This window comes from Oryzias latipes, chromosome 20 (genome assembly GCF_053564925.1).
Source record: "Oryzias latipes strain Hd-rR chromosome 20, Olatipes_Hd-rR_3.1".
In the NCBI taxonomy this organism is placed as follows: Eukaryota; Metazoa; Chordata; class Actinopteri; order Beloniformes; family Adrianichthyidae; genus Oryzias; species Oryzias latipes.
Window position 1 is genome coordinate 1,074,548 of NC_136256.1, and position 21,105 is coordinate 1,095,652.

The 21,105-nt window shown below is 44.2% G+C and overlaps 1 protein-coding gene across 3 annotated transcripts in view; it reads left to right on the forward strand.

Moving 5' to 3' along the window:
• The first annotated feature begins 1,100 nt into the window (after positions 1-1,100).
• Positions 1,101-21,105, forward strand: part of ptbp2a (polypyrimidine tract binding protein 2a) — a 35,270-nt gene continuing 15,265 nt past the window's right edge. Inside the window, exons 1-8 of one of the 3 annotated variants that reach the window (XM_011473568.4) lie at positions 1,153-1,274; positions 8,894-8,921; positions 10,735-10,795; positions 12,523-12,695; positions 14,657-14,797; positions 20,021-20,167; positions 20,244-20,354; positions 20,419-20,629. In XM_011473568.4, the coding sequence (XP_011471870.1) occupies positions 1,267-1,274; positions 8,894-8,921; positions 10,735-10,795; positions 12,523-12,695; positions 14,657-14,797; positions 20,021-20,167; positions 20,244-20,354; positions 20,419-20,629 (880 nt within the window). In that variant the 5' untranslated portion in view covers positions 1,153-1,266. Of the gene's footprint in view, positions 1,275-8,893; positions 8,922-10,734; positions 10,796-12,522; positions 12,696-14,656; positions 14,798-20,020; positions 20,168-20,243; positions 20,355-20,418; positions 20,630-21,105 lie in introns of all 3 variants that reach the window. The other 2 variants (XM_078938935.1, XM_020702072.2) reach the window with 2 other exon arrangements.

Here is a 21,105-nt window from a genome sequence, read left to right on the forward strand (position 1 = left end):
CATTCAAACAGGCCCTGATAAAACACTGAGTAGTTAGGAATATAAAAGATCGTAAAATACTTTTTCTTTGCGTTTATTTTATTTTATTAAAGACATTTTGATAAGAATGACGGCAGCGCGATTCAGCTGCACCTTCGGCTGTATTTTGGAAAAGTCCCGTCGCTTTAACTGTCTCCACCAATCATTATTGAAGGCTTAATCACATGTCATCAGTCTGACCAATCAGAAGTGGTTAAAGTCTTCACTTCCGTGTTCTTAATTCTGCTAATAAAGTCACTCAGTTCTAACAGAAATACCAGCTAAAGCTCGTCTTTAGTGGTGTAGCTTTCCACAGAATCCGGTATCAGACCGTGGAACAAGTGAACAAAACAATGAAGCTCCGAAAACCGATCTCCGGCCGTTTTATGCACTACATCTCCCATGATGCATTGGGTTGTGAGAGTGACAGCGCACAAGGAGATCTGTCGTTAAACGTCTTGAAACCAACGAACACACATCAAACTATTTTTAAATCTTCTAACTTAACTTTTATTGCACCTTTTAGAAAAAACAGCTGCAGTTTCCAGCTTTTTCTGCAACAATTATCTCAAAAATGCATGTGAGATTGTGGAGGGAGGCGCTGTATATCAATGCAGACTATGAGTTTCTCCTTTTTTTTTTGGATGCTGGTGTGCCGCGGGATTTTTTTTAAGGTTAAAGTGTGCCGTGGCTCAGGAAAGGTTGAAAAACACTGTTCTAAAGGTTGTTGTAATCTGTTTAGTAGAATGAATTTTAAAAATATAGCTCATGGTTTCTGTGTGCCACCCCAAGATTTAATGTGGCCCCCTACCGGCCCCCCCATGAAACATTTCTGGATGGGCCACTGTTGATGGCAGCTTTGTCACGCTAAACTGAAACGTAACTCAGCAAAATCAAAGATAGGAAAAAGGCCAGATTTGACACAACACATGCGAAAACATGTGTTTTTTTCAAACGCAGAAAATATTTTTGAAAGCAAAATGAAAAATGATTGAAAGGCAAATATTTAATATTTTCACTTGCGACTTAGAAATGTTTGTGTACAACAGGGTGGCAGAAATATCACTTCATAGATATCGTGTCTTCTCCCTCGAGAGCCGCGCGCCGTGAGCTTCGGAGCTCCTCGGCCGTTTCCGTCAACACATCCTAAAGCCTCCATTTGGCGCTCGTACGTGCGCGCACGCGCCGTGGTTGGGTGCGTGAGGAGGAAACAGAAGCGAGTCCGGATCCGCTTGAGGTTTCTCCAGGATGGACAGGTGATGTGTACAGCCTTTCTACCTGCGTACGTGTGGGCGCGCGCGGACCTCGAACCGGAACCGTTGTAGTATTAGTGAAAATGAGGCGGCTCCAGCTGGCCGGAACCACGCTGCCTCCACGTCCGCGTGCACAGCGTGCTAGACTAGAGCCGCTGCTGGAAGAGAGCTCGCGTGTTCGCCGCACCGACCGCGGTCTCTGTGACTGATGGTGGCTTTCAGGAGACGGACTCGTGCCGGTGTGTCTTATCTCTGCACGTGCTCGCTGAACGGCTGCTGTCTGAACGTCACATTTGTGGATGAAAGCGGGTCCAGAGGCACCTGCGTCCGTTCTGAACAACATCCTGGCGTTAAGGGGAGGTGTGTCGAACTCCGATGGAGGACATAAAGTACAGCTTCTAGTTGCATTCTGGGTAATTCCTTATTCAATTTGTTTAAGTCAGGAACAGAGGAAAGATGCTGCAGTAAAAGCTTGTAGAACCAACAGCAGCAGCCCTCAGTCTCCCTGCTCTGCTTCATTCTGATGCACCCACAAATAGATCCATGAACGTCGATCGACTTTGTTTTCCTCGTCTGAGCTGGAATCTGGATCTAAACTGTGTTTAAACTATATATAATCTAGATCTAAACTGGACCTAGACTATATCTAATCTGGATCTAAACTGGATTTAAACTATATAAAATCTGGATCTAAACTCGTTCTAATCTGGATCTAAACTATATCTAATCTGGATCTAAACTGGATAGCTGCGATATTGCTCGTCATTTTGGTTGTGAGGGGCTGTAAACCAGCGAGTTAGCGTGTGTGAACAGATGGATTATGGGAAGGGGAGTGAGCTCACTCTGGAACTCTGAACTCCTGCCACTCTGCAGAAACTATGTCCTAGAAAATGACACAGGTTTCTGGATTTTGGCTACAAATGGCAAGAGAATAATACAAAGATGACTATTTTACCATTAGATGAAGAGATGATCAGAGTGGGAAATGACCTGCATTTGGGCGTCTGTCTCCAGATACTGTGATTGTGTTTCAACTATTCTGTTTAGAAAACCCTTTAAACCTCTGTTTACCCGTTTGACCTGCAAGGCGAGATGAGCCTCTAATCGGGAGTCATACAGTTCTGTTCAGTCCAGCTGAGGTCAGGTTCTGGTTCGGTTTGACCCGCTGCTGACACCATTAGAAAAGAGATGTTGCACCTTTGGTCCAGATTTAATAATTGTCCACTCCTGAGCCTGACACCACCCACAGCTCCTTCTTCCTCCTCCACTGCAGTCACAGTCTGAGCTTCATGGAATAAAAATGTCAGCTGTTAAAATCAATTCCCATCTCTTTAAATTAAAGCTACATGAGCCAAATATCTGTTGGATGAACTGAATCTGCACTTACAGAAGTTTTTTTACACTTTAAACACAATAGAATATAAACATGTGACTGATTTAAAATGTTAATTTGTATTAATGTAAGACTTTGACTATTGTTCTGGCACACAGAAAGCAATGCTAGAGCACATATTCTCCTCAGCAAGTGTTAAACCAACCGTTGGACTTCTGGCCCAGTTTGAGAGGATCTTGACCTTGTTGAGAAGAAAAGATGCTGTTGGGTTGGTTTTACCAAAGGATCCTAACCCTGTTTTCCAGGCTGATAGGTGTGAGGAACTTGACTTTGTTCAGGCTGGAGAGAAGAAGAAAGTGAATCACTGAAACTGCATCACAACCTTCAAGCCAGTTCACACTAAGGCTTACAGACAAAGTGGACTAAAAAGGGAATCAGGTTTTTGGTGTTAAACTGAACTGAAGGGATTCCTGCTGACTAGCCTGCATTCTTTACGCCTGATGATAAGCATAGATGGACAGAGGTTAAAACATGACCCCTCCATGTGTGTTGGAACTATTGGAAATGTCCAATCAACTCCATGTTTAGAATTTCTTTCTGAGAGCTGCTCTCTGAACATAACCTTTGTTAAGACGAGTTTGGAGAAGATGCACCGACTTAGATTTTGCAAGCATGTGAGGGAATTAGCTTAGCACTAACACAGTGGAGGACGAGCAAGCGGTCATGTGGGTGGACGGATGCGTCATAGTGGCCATGCTGCTTTAATAGACCAGTATTTTACATTTATTGCAGGTTTTTAGTGGGTAAAAATAAATTGCTTGTGGCGTCTGATCATGGGCTCACCCTTGCACATGTACCTTTACTTAAGCTCCTTTCCTTTACCAACACACTGTTGTATTTGGGATATATATAGACAGGCAAGAGGCACGCCCCTAATAATAAGGGCTTTGTACTAAAAAGCATGTCATGAGAAAATTTGGAAATCTCCAGACATTTATGAAGGTGTCATGCTATGTACTCATCAGGCATGTGATGCGCGTTCAAGAATGAGTTCAACATATTTTGGAGCGAGCTTTTACTGTACGTGTTCACACATCAATGAACTCAGTAGGGGGGGGATTATATAAGTTTGCTTCTTCCCACTCCTTTTCAAGCAATAAATCAAACTCTACTTAACTTTAGTTAATGATCACTGTATTTATTGAAGCAAATGTGATTTAAGTGACTTTTTTGTTTTATTTTCTGTCCTTTTAATGCATTTCATCATTTCTGTAATGAGTTTGATAAATATGTGTAAGTTCTTTATTGCTTTGACTACAATGCTTGAAATAAATCAAATCAAATCAAATGACTATAGCTGCCTCAAAATGAAGAAGCGGTGCAAATCTGGTGAATCTGGCTCCAGGTGTTTGCTTTTACTGCTCTGGTTTAATATGCACCACATCAGCAAACATATTCACTCACCTGTCTTGACTCATATGAACTGAAGAGCCGTCCCATTCCTAATCCATAGAGTTCAATATGAAGTGGCTCCACCTTTTACAGCTTCAACTCTTCTAGGAAGGCTGTCCACAAGGTTGAGAGTGTTTCTAGGAGTTTCTGACCTTGGTGAGGTCACACTGATGCTGGTGGAGAAGGCCTGGCTCTCAGTCTAGTAAGTTGTAAGTAAGTAAGTAATCTTTATTTATAAAGCACTTTTCACAGAGAGCGACTCACAAAGTGCTTCCCAATGTTAAAACAATATAAAATCAGCAGCGCACACAGGCATATAAACAAACAAACAAACAAACAGGCAAAAGTGAACACAAGTAAAAGTCAGTTAAAAGCTCTCCTAAATAAAAATGTCTTAACTTGAGCGTTAAAACACTCGACTGAGTCAATCTGGCGCAGCGACTGCCTGAAAGGCGAGGTGTCCCCTAGATTTAAAATGAGTTTTTGGAACACATAAAAGCAGTTTAGCCACATTCCTCAGGTGGTAAAACAGTTTTTGACCAAGAACTTTGAGTGAGAATCTAGAGACATAACTTTGTCAAACCAGACACCAAGATTCCTGAGACTGGCCTGGACAGAAGAGCTCAGTGAACCAATGTGTCTTTTGATGGAGGGAATTTTGTCATCAGGAGCAAAAATTATTGTCTCTGTCTTGTTAGGGTTCAGGAGTAAATGGTTGTCATTTAACCAAACTCTGATGCTGGCCAAGCAGTCTAGTAGATAACATAGATTTGTGTAATTATTTTTTCCAAAGGAGCAATAAAGTTGAATATCATCAGCGTAAAGATGAGAAGAAATATTCGAAAATTTGCTGATGAGTCTCCCAAGGGGAATCATGTAGAGAGTGAATAGAATGGGTCCCAATACAGAACCTTGGGGAACGCCACAAGACAGCATTTTTGCTTCTGAAGATAGAGAGTCAACACAGACCTTATAAGATCTACCACGGAAATAGGAGACAAACCAGCTCAGGACAGAACCAGAAAAACCGTAGTCATTATGAAGACGTTCAAGCATGATTTCATGGTTTACAGTATCAAATGTATTGACCAGAATCTGCCGCCATGAGCACATCGTTGGAAACTTTTAATAGAGCTGTTTTAGTTGAGTGGTTCTTTTTAAAGCCAGATTGGAAAACGTCACAAATATTGTTGTGTTCTAAGAATGACCTTAGTTGCTCTGCTACAACCTTCTCTAGGATCTTAGCAATAAGGAAGTTTTGAAATGGGATGGAAATTATTTGGATCAGAGTGGTCCAAGTTAGGTTTTTTAAGCACAGGATTTATTATAGCGTGCTTCAGAAAGGAAGGAACAGATCCAGACGTTAAGGAGAGATTTATAAGGTCAACCACGGCAGCACCAATACACTCAAACACTTTGAGAAAAAGGGGAGTTGGAATTATATCGAGGGGGGGAGGGATGTTATGTCCAACATCTGAAATCCTAGCCGAGAAGGTCTGAAGAAAAGTGCTACAATCTGATTGGGAACGATTGGGGAGTTGAGAGGAAGACGGTGATGTAAGAGTATTTATGGTGTTAAAAAGAGTTTTGGGGTTTCTTTTGTTCATTGAAATAAGTTTTTGAAAAATTGTTGACCTAGCCTGTTTAGTCATGTCATTTAGGGTGGAGATCAGCTCTTTTAGATGCAGCCTGTGCACTTCCAGTTTTGTTGTTTTCCAAAGACGTTCTATTCTACGGCATAGTCTTCTGAAGGAATGAATTTCAGCATTTATCCCAGGGAAATGACTTTTTGTCTCTGCTCTAATTCATCCCAAAGGTGTTCTATGGGGTCAGGTGAGTACTCTGTGCAGGCCAGTCCAGTTCATCACACCACACTCTGTCCTCCATGTCTTTATGGACCTTGCTTTGGTCACTGGTGCACAGTCATGGTGGAAGAGGAAGGGGCCGCTCCAAACTGATCCTTCAAGCTTGGGAGACTGGAATTGTCCAAATGTTTTGGTATCCTGAAGCCTTTAGAGTTCCTTTCACTGGAACTAAGGGGGCAAGCCCAAGTTTTGAAAAATAACCCCACACCATAATACCTCCTCCACCAAATCTAACACTCGGCACAGTGCAGCCCCAAATGTGCTGTTCTCCTGTCAACCTCCAAACCCAGACGTGTCCATCAGATAGAAAAGTGTGATTCATCTCTCCAGAGAAGGCGGTTCCACTTCTCTAGAGTATGTATGTATGTGGAACCCAAAAAACGACTTAAAAACTTGTGTATTGATACGTAAAAGCAAGAGTTTTGAACACAGAAGTGCGAAAGCGCATATACATGCATTTATTGAGCAGAGGTACATATTCTTTGATCGGCAGATTGCTGGTTTGGTTCCCGCTTTATTGCAGGTGCCTTATTGTAGGTTCCCGCCTTGTGCGCTCATGTGTTGAAGTGTCTTTGGGCATAACACTGAACCCCATTTTGCCCCTGGTGGTTATAGGTTGGTGCGAGTGTTCGGCAGAGTCGCCATTTATGTGTGAATGGGACTGTGAAACGCTTGGGGCCTTCGAGGAAGGCAGAAAAGCGCTGTGTGTGTATAAACCCTTTACGGTTTACATCAGGGGTGTCCAACACTTTTGCAAAGGGGGGCAGATTTGATGTGGTAAAATGTGTGAGGGGCTGACATTCTTTACACAGGACAACAGTATATTTAAGCAAATATGAGCAAGCCTTTATGTAGTACACATTTGCAGCATGTCTTTTGGTACATTTGAAACATGCATATCGCATGTAATTGAATATTCCCTTAACTGTTATTCTTAAACAGAAGTAATTGTTATCTTTAGTGCAAATTACAATAGAAACATGGAATAGATCTCCATGGCAGTTCAATGTTGACAGAACTTTTGAATAAAATAACAGAGAAATGAGCAAACAACAGTCATATCCTCAACTGCAGGGCTTATTTGAAATTTGACATAGCAGTAAATATAAATGTTGATTGAACTTTTAAAAGTTTATTCTGGAGGGAAAACTGACAACTTGTCTGAATTTATGACTGATTTTAATCTTAACAAAACAAAATGAATGTAGAGACGTATTGTAAATGAAAATGACTTGCCTGCATTGACGTGACGGGTGAGACTGAGACTTGGACCTCAGCACAAAGGCCAGGTCCGGCTCAAAGGGAGGGGTACTAATGCACAAGACGTCTGGCAGGTGGGAGTCCGTTAGCCGTGGCTCTTATTTATGTTCATAACTGAGAATGTCTTCTTACAAAAATATGTTGACCCAAACAAGCTCAGCAGTCAACTTTGCTTTTTTTGTTGATTGTCGCCATTTTAGAATATTGAGGGTCTTCTTCCTCCTCTTCGTCTTCGTTCTTCTCTTGTGGTGTAAATGGCGGGAGGCACCAATGACAAGGTGCAATACCGCCACCTACTGTGTGGGAGTGTGAGTGGGGACAAGGTGATGACACATCACACAAGGTGATGTGGTGTAAAGTGGCTAAATGAGGAATAGCAGTACATCTGGTCTGAGTGTGGACCAGACTTTGGTTTTACAACAGAGGCTGCGGGCCGGATGGAATTTTAACACGGGCCGCATTTGGCCTGTGGGCCGGACTTTGTACATGTCTGGTTTACGTAGACGTTTAATTGAAAGTGGTCACTTGAACGCACGTTTCTGAGCCCAGTTTGAACATAGCATTTTTGTAGGCTGTGGTGGAGCGTTAGACCTTCCCAGGTTTCATTTTGGGAAACCCCTTTTAGAGTCTGATCCAAACCTCTTAGTTTGGACCATCAGTTTGAACGTTTACAGCATCCATTCAGGTGTTTCTCATTCTATTAATTGTATATTAATTGTATACTAGGCCTGCACAGTAAATAAGTGTATTGTTATAACGATTGCAAGCTGTGCAATACGCATATCGCAAAAGACGGCAGAAACTGCAATAAATGGTTTCCTTTAATGTGCTTAAAACAATCTTATGGCAGCTTGAAGTATTTAGCGAATCAAATAAATCCATTTGTGCATTTGACCAATCGGATGGATGCCTTCACGTCATTGACCATTCGGGTGGACATTTTTGTGTTAGATGTTGACCTCCTATATGGACGAGGGTCATTTGGAGTATAGTTTAAGTTATGTTGACTCTTATTTAAATAAAACTGTTGCAGTGAAATGGAAATGCTCCTTTTGGTTGTTTTGCTTTTTGCTCAAGTATTGCAAGTGATATCATCAGTGCAATTTTGATCAGTAATGTTGCAAGTTGTCCTCATATGGTGCGGCCCTAGCCTATATCATGCCAAAGCAACTTTTTGAACTTTTAAGTGTGTTAGAATGTTAATCCCTCACAAAAAAAGAAAACAAACCCCAAGTGGTATTTTGATCTACACAAACGAGTGGGTCCTCACGTTGTGATGTCACAAAGTGAAGAACCGCCCCTTCCAGGAAGAGTCTGTGCTGCCAACACCGCCCCCAGGCTGACACCCACTTTATCTGTGGAACTAGTGGTTTTTGGAACACTTCCTTTTTAGATGCAGAATACGCTCATCCATCCAATCATCCATCCCTGCTCATGTTTGGATGCTGATTGCAGACACACTGCCAAGGCCGGCGCTAGGTTGATGTCAGTAGCAAAATGAGCTGCGAAAATAACTCACATTTCATTAAAAAAATGGATTTGTAGGTTGGCCAAAGGAAATATATGATGTCACACATGGCTATGGTTTACTCTGAAAGGCTCTAGAAAAGCAGGATGGAGGCCCTTTAAGTTTACATAAACGTAATAGTTGGACGTTCTTGAATAGTTGGTCAACAAGTTTGTAACTAAATCCAGATGTTTTTGTCTTTCAGTGTTGGAGACATTGCAGTTGGAATGAAAGTAAGTTCTCTTCTTGTGTTTTGTCTTTATTTTTTACTTCAACTTCACCCCAAACTCAAAGGGAAAAGTATGATTATCAGTCAAGACATTAAAAGGACAAAAACATGTTGTCCTCACAAAGCCCATTGTAACAGGTAAGCAGCTACAAACCTAGATGTTGCAATAGTTAAAGAAAGTGGAGGAAAATGTAAAGTTGCCAATTTCTTTTAGAGTTGATGAAGCTCCAGATGTTTTAAAATGTTTCCTAAATGCAGAACAAGTGATTCTAAGTTGCTGTTTGTAAAGTCAGACACTGCCCAGACATCTGCTTCAGTGTGTGCACCTTTTGTGCGTTTCATTCACCACACCAACAGGAGTCGTGACTCAGGAGCAGCTCCCTGTAGGAGTTTGAGGGAAATCCTCATGCTGCTCCTGCAAACCTCCTTTTCTCTTTGAAATGACCAGACGAGCATTCCTCAGCTCAGGTTACTGCCGTTTCAATCTACTGATAGTCTACAGAAGAGCTGCTTTGCCACTGTTCAGCAGTCCACTCTGCCTCCTGCACCCATTCTTCAGAACCATCTAAGATCCACCAGCAGTCTGAGGAGGTCGGCCCTTTTTCTGATGTTTCTTCACTGCTGTACAGGTTTGAGTCGTGTTGTGAGAACTTCATATTCGCAGAAGTGAAGTCAGCATTTTTCTGAAAGCTGACAGACAGCAGAAAAGAAAGAGCTTTCTGCTGAGGACAATACCGACTTAAATTCTGCAAAGACTGGTGGCATCACCCTGTAGAGCCATCACTGAACATCACATGAATATGTTACCGTCTGACCAGATGCTCCTACCGACACCAGAACACTGCCCTTTAATCAAATGAAAGTCTAACTAGAACAGTCTTTATTTTTCTTTTAAGCAGAAGGTTCTCATTGGTGGAAATGTCTAATCTTGCATTCTCATGAGCTCTCTCATGCTCCAGTGTTCTGCTGAAGTCCAGACTGAGAACAGAAAGGACATTTACATGGAAAGGTGCATGCTTGAAGCATGGATGATGTAAACAGACCTTTTCAGAGGAATAAAAAAGCTTTGAAGGAATAAGGAAGAACAGCTCCTCACTACAAAGGCAGGTGGAAATATGCTGCTAACCTCATTTGTTCAGTTCCAGCTGCAGTTTGGTCTGAAAGAAACAAAGTTAAAACGTTTACCTGGAAGGAAAATGCAATCGCCATCAAGGCATATGGGGGCTTTTATTCAATCATCATTTTAATGTCAGAGTTAAAAAAGCAAGAGGGCTGCCAGCTGTTGGAAGCAAAGCTGAGTCTGTGAAATCCTGGATTCTGCTTTTTGTGCTCACGGTGTGGCTGAAGTCAGACAACTTTATCACCCTTTCAATTTATTTGTGTCATGGTGCTGTAGGAGACCTGACAGCGGCAGGTTTATCATAACTATAAAGAATGTAGGAGGCAGACGAACACTTCAGTCAGACGGGAACAGGGGCGGGGGTGTTCAGAGCTATTATAAAGTTGTGTTTGTAATGGGTCCCCAGCCGCGCTGCTCGTCATCCCATCAGTCAGGTTTAAGGCCACAGCGCTCCCGGCAGCATCAGCAGGCCTGCTGGGACCCGGTGGAGCTCCTGTTGAAATGACACTTCCTGACATCCTCAATTCAGCGAGATTAAAGTGGAACCAGCAGCAGAGGCGTGGGATCACAGTTTTCTGCTGCTCTGCACAGACTCCTCCTCCTTCTGCGCCCTAAACTGTCTTCACAGAGCTCTGCTGCTCTCTGCTTCCTGCTTTGTTATCCTGGCTGCTCACTGTTTTCTCCTGTGTGTCCACAGAGAGGATCTGATGAGCTGAGTATGTACAACAATTCCAACTCTGACTTGAGCACTAGAAGTGGTGAGTTTGTTCCAACCAGCCTCACAGAGGGAGGGGCTTAACTGGACCTCCATGAAGTGCCGTGGTGGGTCATTGCTGTGTGAAAGCTCTCATTTCAGTCCATGAGCGTGGATGCTGACAGTTCAGACACAAAGCTCCAGCTGAACATTGAGGCTCTGCTAGAATTGACAGCTGTGGGATCAGCTCTCATTCTGAGGAAATGGGGAGATTTTCAGAATAAAAGACAAGATAAACGTTCCTAGAAAACTTCTGATCTCACGAGTTCTTCCAAATGGACAGCACAAGTTGAGGACTACTGTGGTTGTGAGCAGACGGTTCCATCTGGCAGGACTCAGGAAGCAGCTGTACTCAGACATATGTCCAGTAGGTGAAACCAGTCGACCATGAGAGATTCTGTGTCCTCCAGATCTGTGCAGAAACAGACCACAAGCGTCATCAGCACCTAAAGACTGGTGTTCAGCTGTTTATACTTTAAGGATCACCATTTTGACGGCAGTTCATAGCTGCATATCTGTCCATCGGGGGAATGTGCCCCCCGGGACGTGTCTAACTCTGGGATGCGGGGAGGGGAAGTGCAGTCTGGCAGAGATGAAGGTCAGATTAAAATAAACCACTGTCCAGAAATAATGGCTCCATAAAACAGGAAGGCTTTGATGCAGATGGTGGAAGCATGTTTGTGGTGATCCATGAAGAAGCCGCTGCGCCAGATCTTTTTTTTATCATGTTTATTGATCTGTTTCAATATTTTCCCTGAGAAGAAAGTCCTCCTTTGCATTAATGTTTCTCAGAAATGATGTGCTCCTTTTATCTCCTGACTGATACTGTGCCAATTAAAAGTGGGGCTGCAGATAGTCGCGGTGGGGAAAATGGAGAACATGAAACAAATAATCGTTCAGCGTTGCAGGAATGGCAGCAGTGTTGTTTCTCAGGCAGTCGCCCACAGACATTCATATTAGTCCAGCTCACCCACTGAGCAGAGAGCATGAAGCCACGCACTTCAGATATGATGTTTATGCCAGGAGAAAAGTTAACGGCAGACGGCTAAGGTTACCGTGTTTACCACATTCTTTTAAAGTAACTGCCTGATCGGGTCTTTACTGTGCAAACGCTACAAAGTGAAGGTTGAAGAGCTGTAATTAAGGCTGCAGATATGAGGAAAACTCGCGATATTAGTGATCAATATTGCGATGACAATATAACGTGTCATACATGAACAAATAGCGAAACAACCAAAAACACAATTTCCATTTCACTGCAGGTTTAATTTAAAGAAGAGTCAACCCTCGTCTGCATAGGAGGCAAACATCCAACATCAAAGGCATCCATCTGTTGGTCACATGCATAAATGGATTTATTTGATTCGTTAAATACTTTGAGCTGCCATAAGATTGTTTCAGCACAGTTAAGGTTGCCATTTATTGCGATTTCTGCCGTCTTTTGTGATATGTGTATTGCACAGCTTAATGTTGCGATGACGATAACTTTGCTATTTATTGTGCAGGCCTAGTTGTAACAAATATTAGACGTTTGAACCACTGCTCTGTGTGTTGTGCTTTATATATTATAAGGTGATCAATAGTGTGGCTCATGCTACATGATATGCTGTATAGAGTAAAGCTGTGTACTGATGGAGTCCTGGAGGTTTTGGAGTGAGAAGTTTCTTATTTCACAGTATGATTAAACCCGAACCCTGGGAGTTCTGTGACCCGCCTGTGCCGTCGTTGTAGATGGAGCGTCCACCGGCAGCGATAGCAAAAAGCTCAGGGTGGAGGAGGCTCTGCCGTCTCGTGTGATTCACATCAGGAGGCTGCCCACTGAGGCAATGGACGCAGAAGTCATAGCTCTGGGTCTACCTTTTGGCAAAGTCACAAACATCCTGACATTGAGGGGGAAGAACCAGGTGAGTGGACGTCTCTGACAGCTCCGTCTGACACTAGTCTCAGGCTTCAGCAGGATGTGGAAAACACTTAGTCTCACTATCTAGAGGTGCATCAGAAACTTGCCAGCAGCTCATCACAAAAGCCTACTGTGTCTGTAGAAGATAACATGACATTTGTCTGTTAGATTCCTGTCGGATAGAGCTGCTTTGTTCCATGTTGGTGTCACTGAACCTGACTGACTGACTGACGGCTGCTTCTGTCTGTTCACACAGATTGGCTGTGTTTATGCACGACTTCTTAACGGATAGGAAACATTGGCTCCAGTTTAGAGATCAACCAACATGTTCTTCTCAAGGCTGAAACGATTCTGATTATTAGTAGTCAAGTAGGGCCAATAACTGATATTTGGAGCTAATCATCTGCAGTTGAAGTGAAAATATTAACATCAAAATTTAGAATAATACAAACACCAACAGTTCACTTATTTAAAAAAACAATTTAATAAATAGCTCCTAGCAGTGCAGCTAGTAATAGGTTTAGCAGCATCTTTGATGAGTTTTTTTAAATAGAGTTCTCTGGCAAAACCTAAAATAAATGACTTATCCTTGTCAAAAAAGTGCAGGGATTTCTTTGGCACTATACTGTCGTATAAGGTCAAAACAATGTACATTGAGAAATATCTCCCTGAAGTTTTATCAAGTAAATAAAACAAAGTAAAAATCATTTATGAAAAATGGGAGTGTTAAATTGTCAATAGTCTCAGTTAAAGACTCACTTCAATGAAACTGTGTTTTTGGTGTTTTTAACATGTTCTTGTAGCATTTTTCTTATAACGTTGGACATACATAAAGAACATTAACATTAAATCTGCATTTCTAAGTTTTTCTTGTATCCTAACTGAGGTGAATCAGGAACATATGAAAAAAGGTGACGTTCAAACTACAGTCGACAGTCGTCCTGCTCTGATCCGTCTCGTCTCTTTCTGATCATCCTCAGTCAGACCAACAGATCCGTGAACGTCTTTGTTTTCCTGGTCTGAGCTGGAATCTGGATCAGAACTGGGCGGGTGGATAGATCTGAGATTGCTCACCATTTTGTTGCACCGCTAATGTTGAGTTTGGGGTGTGAGGAGCTGTAAGCTAGGAGCAGAGAATGTTGACAAAGGGATGATGGGGAATAAGTGGAGCCTTACTTCCATTCTAACACTCTGAGGTAAAAGTCAAATGAACTTCTGCCGCAGAAACTGTGTCCTGGGAAATTACAATGTTTAGTTTTTTATTATATTTTGTGTTAAAAACGTCCTTATTTAATTATAAATGCTTTCCTTACTGAGAAGGAGGGTCTAAGGTCAGGGATGCCCCGTTTAGTTTAGTCAGTTTAGTATTTTCCTATTGAATTGTATGTATTCATGATTTTATGTTCACTTTACAATTACCCATTGAGATGACTGTTGTGATTTTGGGCTACACAAATAAATAAATTGAATTGAATTGAATTAAAAGACAACAGGGAACACTTACAAAATAGATCAAATGATGATTGGAGTGCGACTTTAACATTCACCCAACTAAGACAAGTAAAGAAAAAAGAAAAAGGTTTTTCCTGCTGCCTATTACCTCGATGGAGTGAAACACAATCTTTTTAATAAAGCTTCCTAGGATGCTTTACCGTTTGGTTGAGCAGGCACTAAATGGGTTAAGAAGCAGAGATTTTTGGTAGAAAAGCCACAGTTGACGGATGTTTTCTCCAACCAAACGGATTCTCTTGGGCTTGTAAATTGCTGAAGAAGCATGCAATAGGGACTGATGAGGGTGGTGCACAAACGTTCCTGCATTCTGTTGAGGCAGAGCAGAGGATGAAGGGGCCATAGCCCGAAGCAGCTGAGACACCCTGACAAACAGAAACAACCATCTTTGTCTTGATCTGTAGTGTTGTGGTGAGGAGTGACGTTGTCAGTGAGCTCTGGCTTTATTCCTTGCAGGCCTTCCTGGAGATGGGAACAGAGGAGGCAGCCATCACAATGGTGAACTATTACAACACGGTTCCTCCACACGTCCGGAACTCCCCCGTCTACGTTCAGTTCTCCAACCACAAAGAGCTCAAAACTGATGCTGCCAGTCAGGTCAGTAGAAATCAGAATCATATCAAGCTGAAGGGCAGCTGAACTGGTTTTATATGCAATCAATAAAAACTCTCTACTTCTTTGCATGCATGCCTGGTGGGTTTGTAAGCACTCCCCTTAAGCAAATGTTCAGTGAGTTCTTCCTCTTTACCCTCAATACATGAGGTTCCTTTAAGGCCTCACTGAGCACATCATCTGTAGTTTGAGGGTTTTGAACCAAAGCTGCTGTCAGGGCTTAGTTAGAACCCGATGGCCCAAAGCTCCAGCATTCCTCTGTCGAGAGAAGAAGGCCTTCCAGAAGGAAAACCATCTCTGCAGCAAGCCACCTCCAATCAGGCCAGGATAGTTGAGCAGCCTGAGGAAAAACCCTCCACAGCTCAAGATGCATGGCAGCCACTCTTTAAGGTGCCAGAAGGGACCAAAAGGACAATTATGAAAGAGAAATCTGTCCCGTTTTTGTGGTGACTGCATCATTTTTACCTACCGGAACTGTGAGGATTATTAAGGATACATCCAGCAATGTCCTTTGTGCAAACAGCTCCACATCATCCCCACTATGCTGGACTGGAGCCATAGATCATCTTCCACGGAGAAAATGACCCAAAGCTTACTGCCTGGGTTTCAGAGGCCTGGACCCCCCCGCAAGTGTCTTTGAGCGGTCCAGTCGGAGCTCAGACGTGAATTTGTCTGAATATCTCTGGTTAGATCTAAAAATAGCTGTGCATTGGCGTTCACGTCCCAATCTATTGGAGCTTGGAAAAAGGACTGGTCAAAGATGAGAGCAAGGCTTGTGGATTCCTACTCAGGAAGACTCATGGATGTAGTTGCAGCCACATTTCTACAGCCTTTTTACTCAAAAGCTGACTATATGTGTCATTTCTGAGGTTTTTCAGCACATTTGCAGACATCTTCAAATATTTTTCCACGTTTAAAATGGTAAATGGCGTTGACTTGTATAGTGCTTTCTATCTCCCATGAAGGCCCAAAGCGCTTTACAGTCACAGTCCCGTTCACCCATTCACCCACTGGTGCCAACCTTCCACCAAGGTGGGGTTAGATAGATAGATAGATAGATAGATAGATAGATAGATAGATAGATAGATAGATAGATAGATAGATAGATAGATAGATAGATAGATAGATAGATAGATAGATAGATAGATAGATAGATAGATAGATAGATAGATAGATAGATAGATAGATAGATAGATAGATAGATAGATAGATAGATAGATAGATAGATAGATAGATAGATGACTTTATTACTCCCACAATGGGGAAATTTCATTTATCTGTGGCAGCAACACGACATTCAGAAATAATCTATATAATATAACATCAATAAAGGACATCACAAATTACATTTATATTAGATAATTAAAAATATTACTAAAATTGTTATGAAAAATTATTATCAAAAATGAGATTCTTATTAAATAAAGAAATACATATTAAACAATACAGCTGCAAAAGTGTAAAAAACATGCGGTCTGCAAAACATGTAAACTGTAAAAAAACATTACAAATTTTTTCAAAATACAGAAATAACTAATGAAGTTCACACCAAGAACAAAAACAAACAACTGTTCAGGAACAAAAAACAATTTAAAATTGAAAAACAACAACTACAACAAAAGTAAATGAATCAATGACTAAACAGAAAAACACCCCTGGGACCGTGGAGTGTCACTTTGACACGGTGTTGTACAGTCTGATGGCTGTGGGGAGGAATGACCTGCGGTAGCGCTCCTTCTTACACTGAGGGTGCAACAGTCTGGTGCTGAAGGAGCTGGTCAGCGCCTCTACAGTTTTGTGTAGGGGGTGGGAGGGGTTATCCATGATGGATGTCAGCTTAGCTAACATCCTCCTGTCCGCCACCTCCTCCATGGACTCAAGTGTGCAGCCCAGGACAGAGCCGGCCCTCCTAACCAGTTTGTTAAGCCTCTTCAAGTCTCTGCCTGCACTGCCCCCCGCCCAGCACACAACTCCATAAAGGACCACTGAGGCCACCACAGTGTCGTAAAAGGTCCTCAGCAGCTGTCTGCACACGCCAAAGGACCTCAGTCTCCTCAGCAGGTGAAGGCGACTCTGGCCCCTCCTGTACAGAGCATCCGTGTTGTTGGACCAGTCCAGTCTGTTGTTCAGGTGAACACCCAGATATTTAAATGTGTCCACGACCTCAATGTCTGAACCCTGGATGTTCACCGGTGACTGTGATGGTGAGGACCTCCTGAAGTCCAGGATCAGCTCCTTTGTCTTGCTGGTGTTTAGCAGCAGGTGGTTAACTTCACACCAGCCAACAAAGTCAGAGATGACTCCCCTGTACTCCTGCTCATCCCCCCCTGATACACAGCCCACAATGGCACTGTCATCTGAGAACTTCTGCAGATGACAGTGGTGGGATTCGTAGGTGAAGTCTGATGTGTACAGGGTGAACAGGAATGGGGAGAGCACAGTCCCTTGAGGTGCCCCCGTGCTGCAGACCACCACATCAGACACGCAGCCTGACAAACTGTGGCCTGTCTGTGAGGTAGTTGATGGTCCAAGCAACCAGATGTTGGTCCACACCTGCAACCTCCAGCTTCCTCCTCAGCAGTGATGGCTGGATTGTGTTGAAAGCACTGGAGAAATCAAAAAACATGACTCTCACAGTGCTCCCAGGGGCCTCCAGGTGAGACAGGGCCCGATGCTGCAGGTAGATGATGGCGTCATCCACCCCGATGCCTGGTCGATATGCAAACTGCAGCGGGTCCAGTGCTGAGCTCACCTGAGTGCGGAGATGGCTGAGGATGATCCTCTCCATAGCCTTCATCAGGTGGGAAGTCAAGGCGACAGGTCTGAAGTGGTTCGGTTCCGTAGGACGAGGTACCTTTGGAACCGGAACCAGGCAGGAAGTCCTCCAGAGGACTGGTACCTTCTCCAGTCTGAGGCTCATATTAAATATGAACAGCATCACCACACAGAGCTGGTCTGCACACTCCCTGAGGAGCCTGGAGGTGATGCTGTCAGGGCCTGTTGCCTTCCTGGCCTTTGTTCTCCTTAACTCCATCCTAACCTGATTCAGGGTGAGGCAGAGGGGGGTTGGAGGATGGGTGGGCGGTGGCTGGTCTGGTGCTGTGAGTCGTTGGGGGGGTCCCTTTGCTTCTGTTGGAAGAAGGGGAGAGTGGACTGCTTGGTGCTGAGGTGGTAACAGCTGCAGCTGGGAGGAGACGCCTGAGCTGGAAAGGTGTGAAGAGGGGGCCGTGTGGGTGGAGACTGGGGGCTGGGCAGAATCAAATCTGTTAAAGAACAGGTTCACTCCATTTATCCAGGCTTGGTCACCTGTGACCTGGCGACCATTTCCAGCCTCAGCATGTCCTGAGATGTGTTTCAGACCCCTCCACACATCACGGATGTTGTTCTGTTCCAGGCGCTGCTCCAGCTTCTTCCTGTAGCGTCTTTGCACTTCCTGATGTTGTATTTCAGGTCCCTCTGTACTCTGCGTAGCTCCTCCTTGTCCCCAGAGAGAAAAGCCCTCTTCTTCTCATTTATGAGGGTCTTCAGCTCAGGAGTGACCCAGGGCTTGTTGTTGGAAAAACACTGCACTGATTTTGTTTGCACTGTGTTTTCCACACAAACATTGACATAGTCCGTGATGCAGTCAGTAAGACTGTCAATGCCCCCCCCCCCGTGTGGACTGCAGAGAACGTCCCAGTCTGTGGTGCTAAAACAGTCCCTTAGTCGCTCTGTTACCTCCTCAGTCCAGATCTTCACCGTTTTAACCTGTTGTTTCTGCTGTTTCACCACTGGAGTGTACGCAGAGGAGAGATGGACCAGGCTGTGATCAGAGCGTCCTAAAGGGGGGAGGGGGGCAGAAGCATATGCATTCTTGATGTTAGCATAGAAAAGGTCCAGAGTTTTTCTGTCCCTCGTATGACAGTTCACATACTGGGTGAAGTTAGACAGGGTGGCGGAGAGGGGGGTGCATGCATGGTTAAAGTCCCCAGAAATCAGGATCAGGGCCTGCGGGTGTTGTGTCTGCAGCTGGGACACGGTGCTGTGCACGCGCTCACAAGCGACAGCAGCGTCAGCCGACGGAGGGACGTACACAGTGATCACCAGCACATGGGAGAACTCCCGTGGAAGGTAGTACGGCCGAACGCTGACTGCCACCAGTTCAATGTCCTTGCTGCAGTGCTGTTCTTTCACAGTGATGTGGTTCGGGTTACACCACCTGTCATTCACGAACACCGCCAGACCACCGCCTTTCTTCTTTCCGCTCTGCGCCGCGCTCCGGTCTGCCCGCACCAGCGTGAATCCAGTAACTGAGACCACGGAGTTTGTCATGTCCTGGTGGAGCCACGTCTCGGTGAAACACAGCAGGCTGCTCTCACGGTACACCCGCTGCAGACGCATGAGCACTGTTAGCTCGTCCAGCTTGTTAGAGAGCGCGCCGACGTTTCCATAGTAACGGATGGTAAACATGGCTTGTACCTCCGTCTTCTCTCCCGACGTTTAACTCCAGCTCTGCAGCCTCGTCGTTTCCTCCGTATTTCAGCTGGAACATCTGGCTTTCCAGCGAGGAGAATCTCAGCTCGGCCAAGAGCTAACAGCTGATCTCGAGTGTAAACAATGGAGCTGCATCCTAACGGATCCCCCGAGGCCGGTTCAAAAAGTTGAGAAAAAAACAAAAAGCAAAAGTAATGATGTTCCTGTCCTTTGTCGCAGAACTTTGAAAAATACAAAAAACACAAATAAGTTGGAAGAAAATATTAAAAAACGCAAAGTAAGGAACACAAAAAGGTAGAGCTGCCCAGATAAGCTGCCACACACGTGGCGCCATGGTAACGAAGATCTTACATCTATCATCATCTATCTATCTATCTCCACTGGTGCCAACCTTCCACCAAGGTGGGGTTCAGTGTCTTGCTCAAGAACACTTCCATCCATGGGCAGCAAGGGGGGAATCGAACCTCCAATATTCCGATCAGAGGTCAACCGCCCTTCCGCTGCCCCACATGTCCCTATGGGATGTTTGGTACAGATCTAAATGGAAAAAGCTGTAACATAATAGAAATGAAGTGCTTGGTACACTTTGCAGATGCACTGTGTGCACCTGGAACATGGGTGTTTCCTCAGAAAGCCTTCCCTTCTCCATTCCCTAAGCAGTCATGGTCCCTTTCCCCATCAGATAGAGGCTGTTTGGTCCAGAGATGTTCAGAATCATGTGCTGTTTGACCACAGCGGACTCAGGCAGTGCTGCAGGCGGTCTCAGCCGTCCAACCCCCGGGCTCGGAGGTGCAGGACGTTCTAGCTGCAGCGTCCAGCCCTGTGCTGCGGATCATCATTGACAACATGTTCTACCCCGTAACCCTGGATGTGCTGCAGCAGGTGGGCAAAAAGCCTGCTTTCAATGGCACTGACACATGCTCAGCTAGTAATACTGGTCCTTTCTTTGTTTTGGCAGATATTTTCAAAGTTTGGCACCGTCATGAAGATTATCACCTTCACCAAGAACAACCAGTTCCAGGCTCTTCTGCAGTACAGTGATCCCGTCCAGGCACAGCACGCCAAACTAGTGAGACCCAGCTTGCTGGATTCATTTTGGAGTTGCTTCTCCGTCATCGTTTTTCTTTTTTCAGGCACTGGATGGTCAGAACATCTACAACTCATGCTGCACACTGCGCATTGACTTCTCTAAGCTGGTCAACCTGAATGTTAAATACAACAATGATAAGAGTCGTGACTACAGCAGACCGGAGCTGCCAGCAGGTGACAGTCGGCCCACTCTGGACCCCAGTGTGGCTGCTGCCCTCAGCAAAGACTCCACCCCCCTCCTCTGTAAGATCCCAGGTACTTTCATCTCCTGGTAGCACTCTTCTTGTCCATAGTTGTGATTCCTGACAGCTGCATTGTCCACTCAGTAACAGTGAAGCTATTCAGCCTCAGCGCTGCACTGCTGACGTGGTTTTCTGCTTGTAAGGGGGGGGGGGGGGGGACATTTAATACAGTCCTGCTTCTTGAAGCCACAGGGCATGAAGTTAAAAGCACATCAAAGTTTTGTAGTGACTGTTAAATGTCTAACGTGGTCCTCTGACGATGTAGCTGCACAGGCACAAAGGTTAGCATTTTGGGTGGAGTGACAACAATAGTTTGGATCAGGAATAAGGAGGATCTGACGGACAGCTAATTTAAAATGTTTGCAGATCAGGACCAATGTCTGGAGAGGGACCGAGGGAGGGGTCAGAGAATAAGATGGGACGAGGATTAAAAAAACTCTGTAGGAAAGAGACGTTTATTTTTATTGATTTTTATTGATTTTCTGTTTG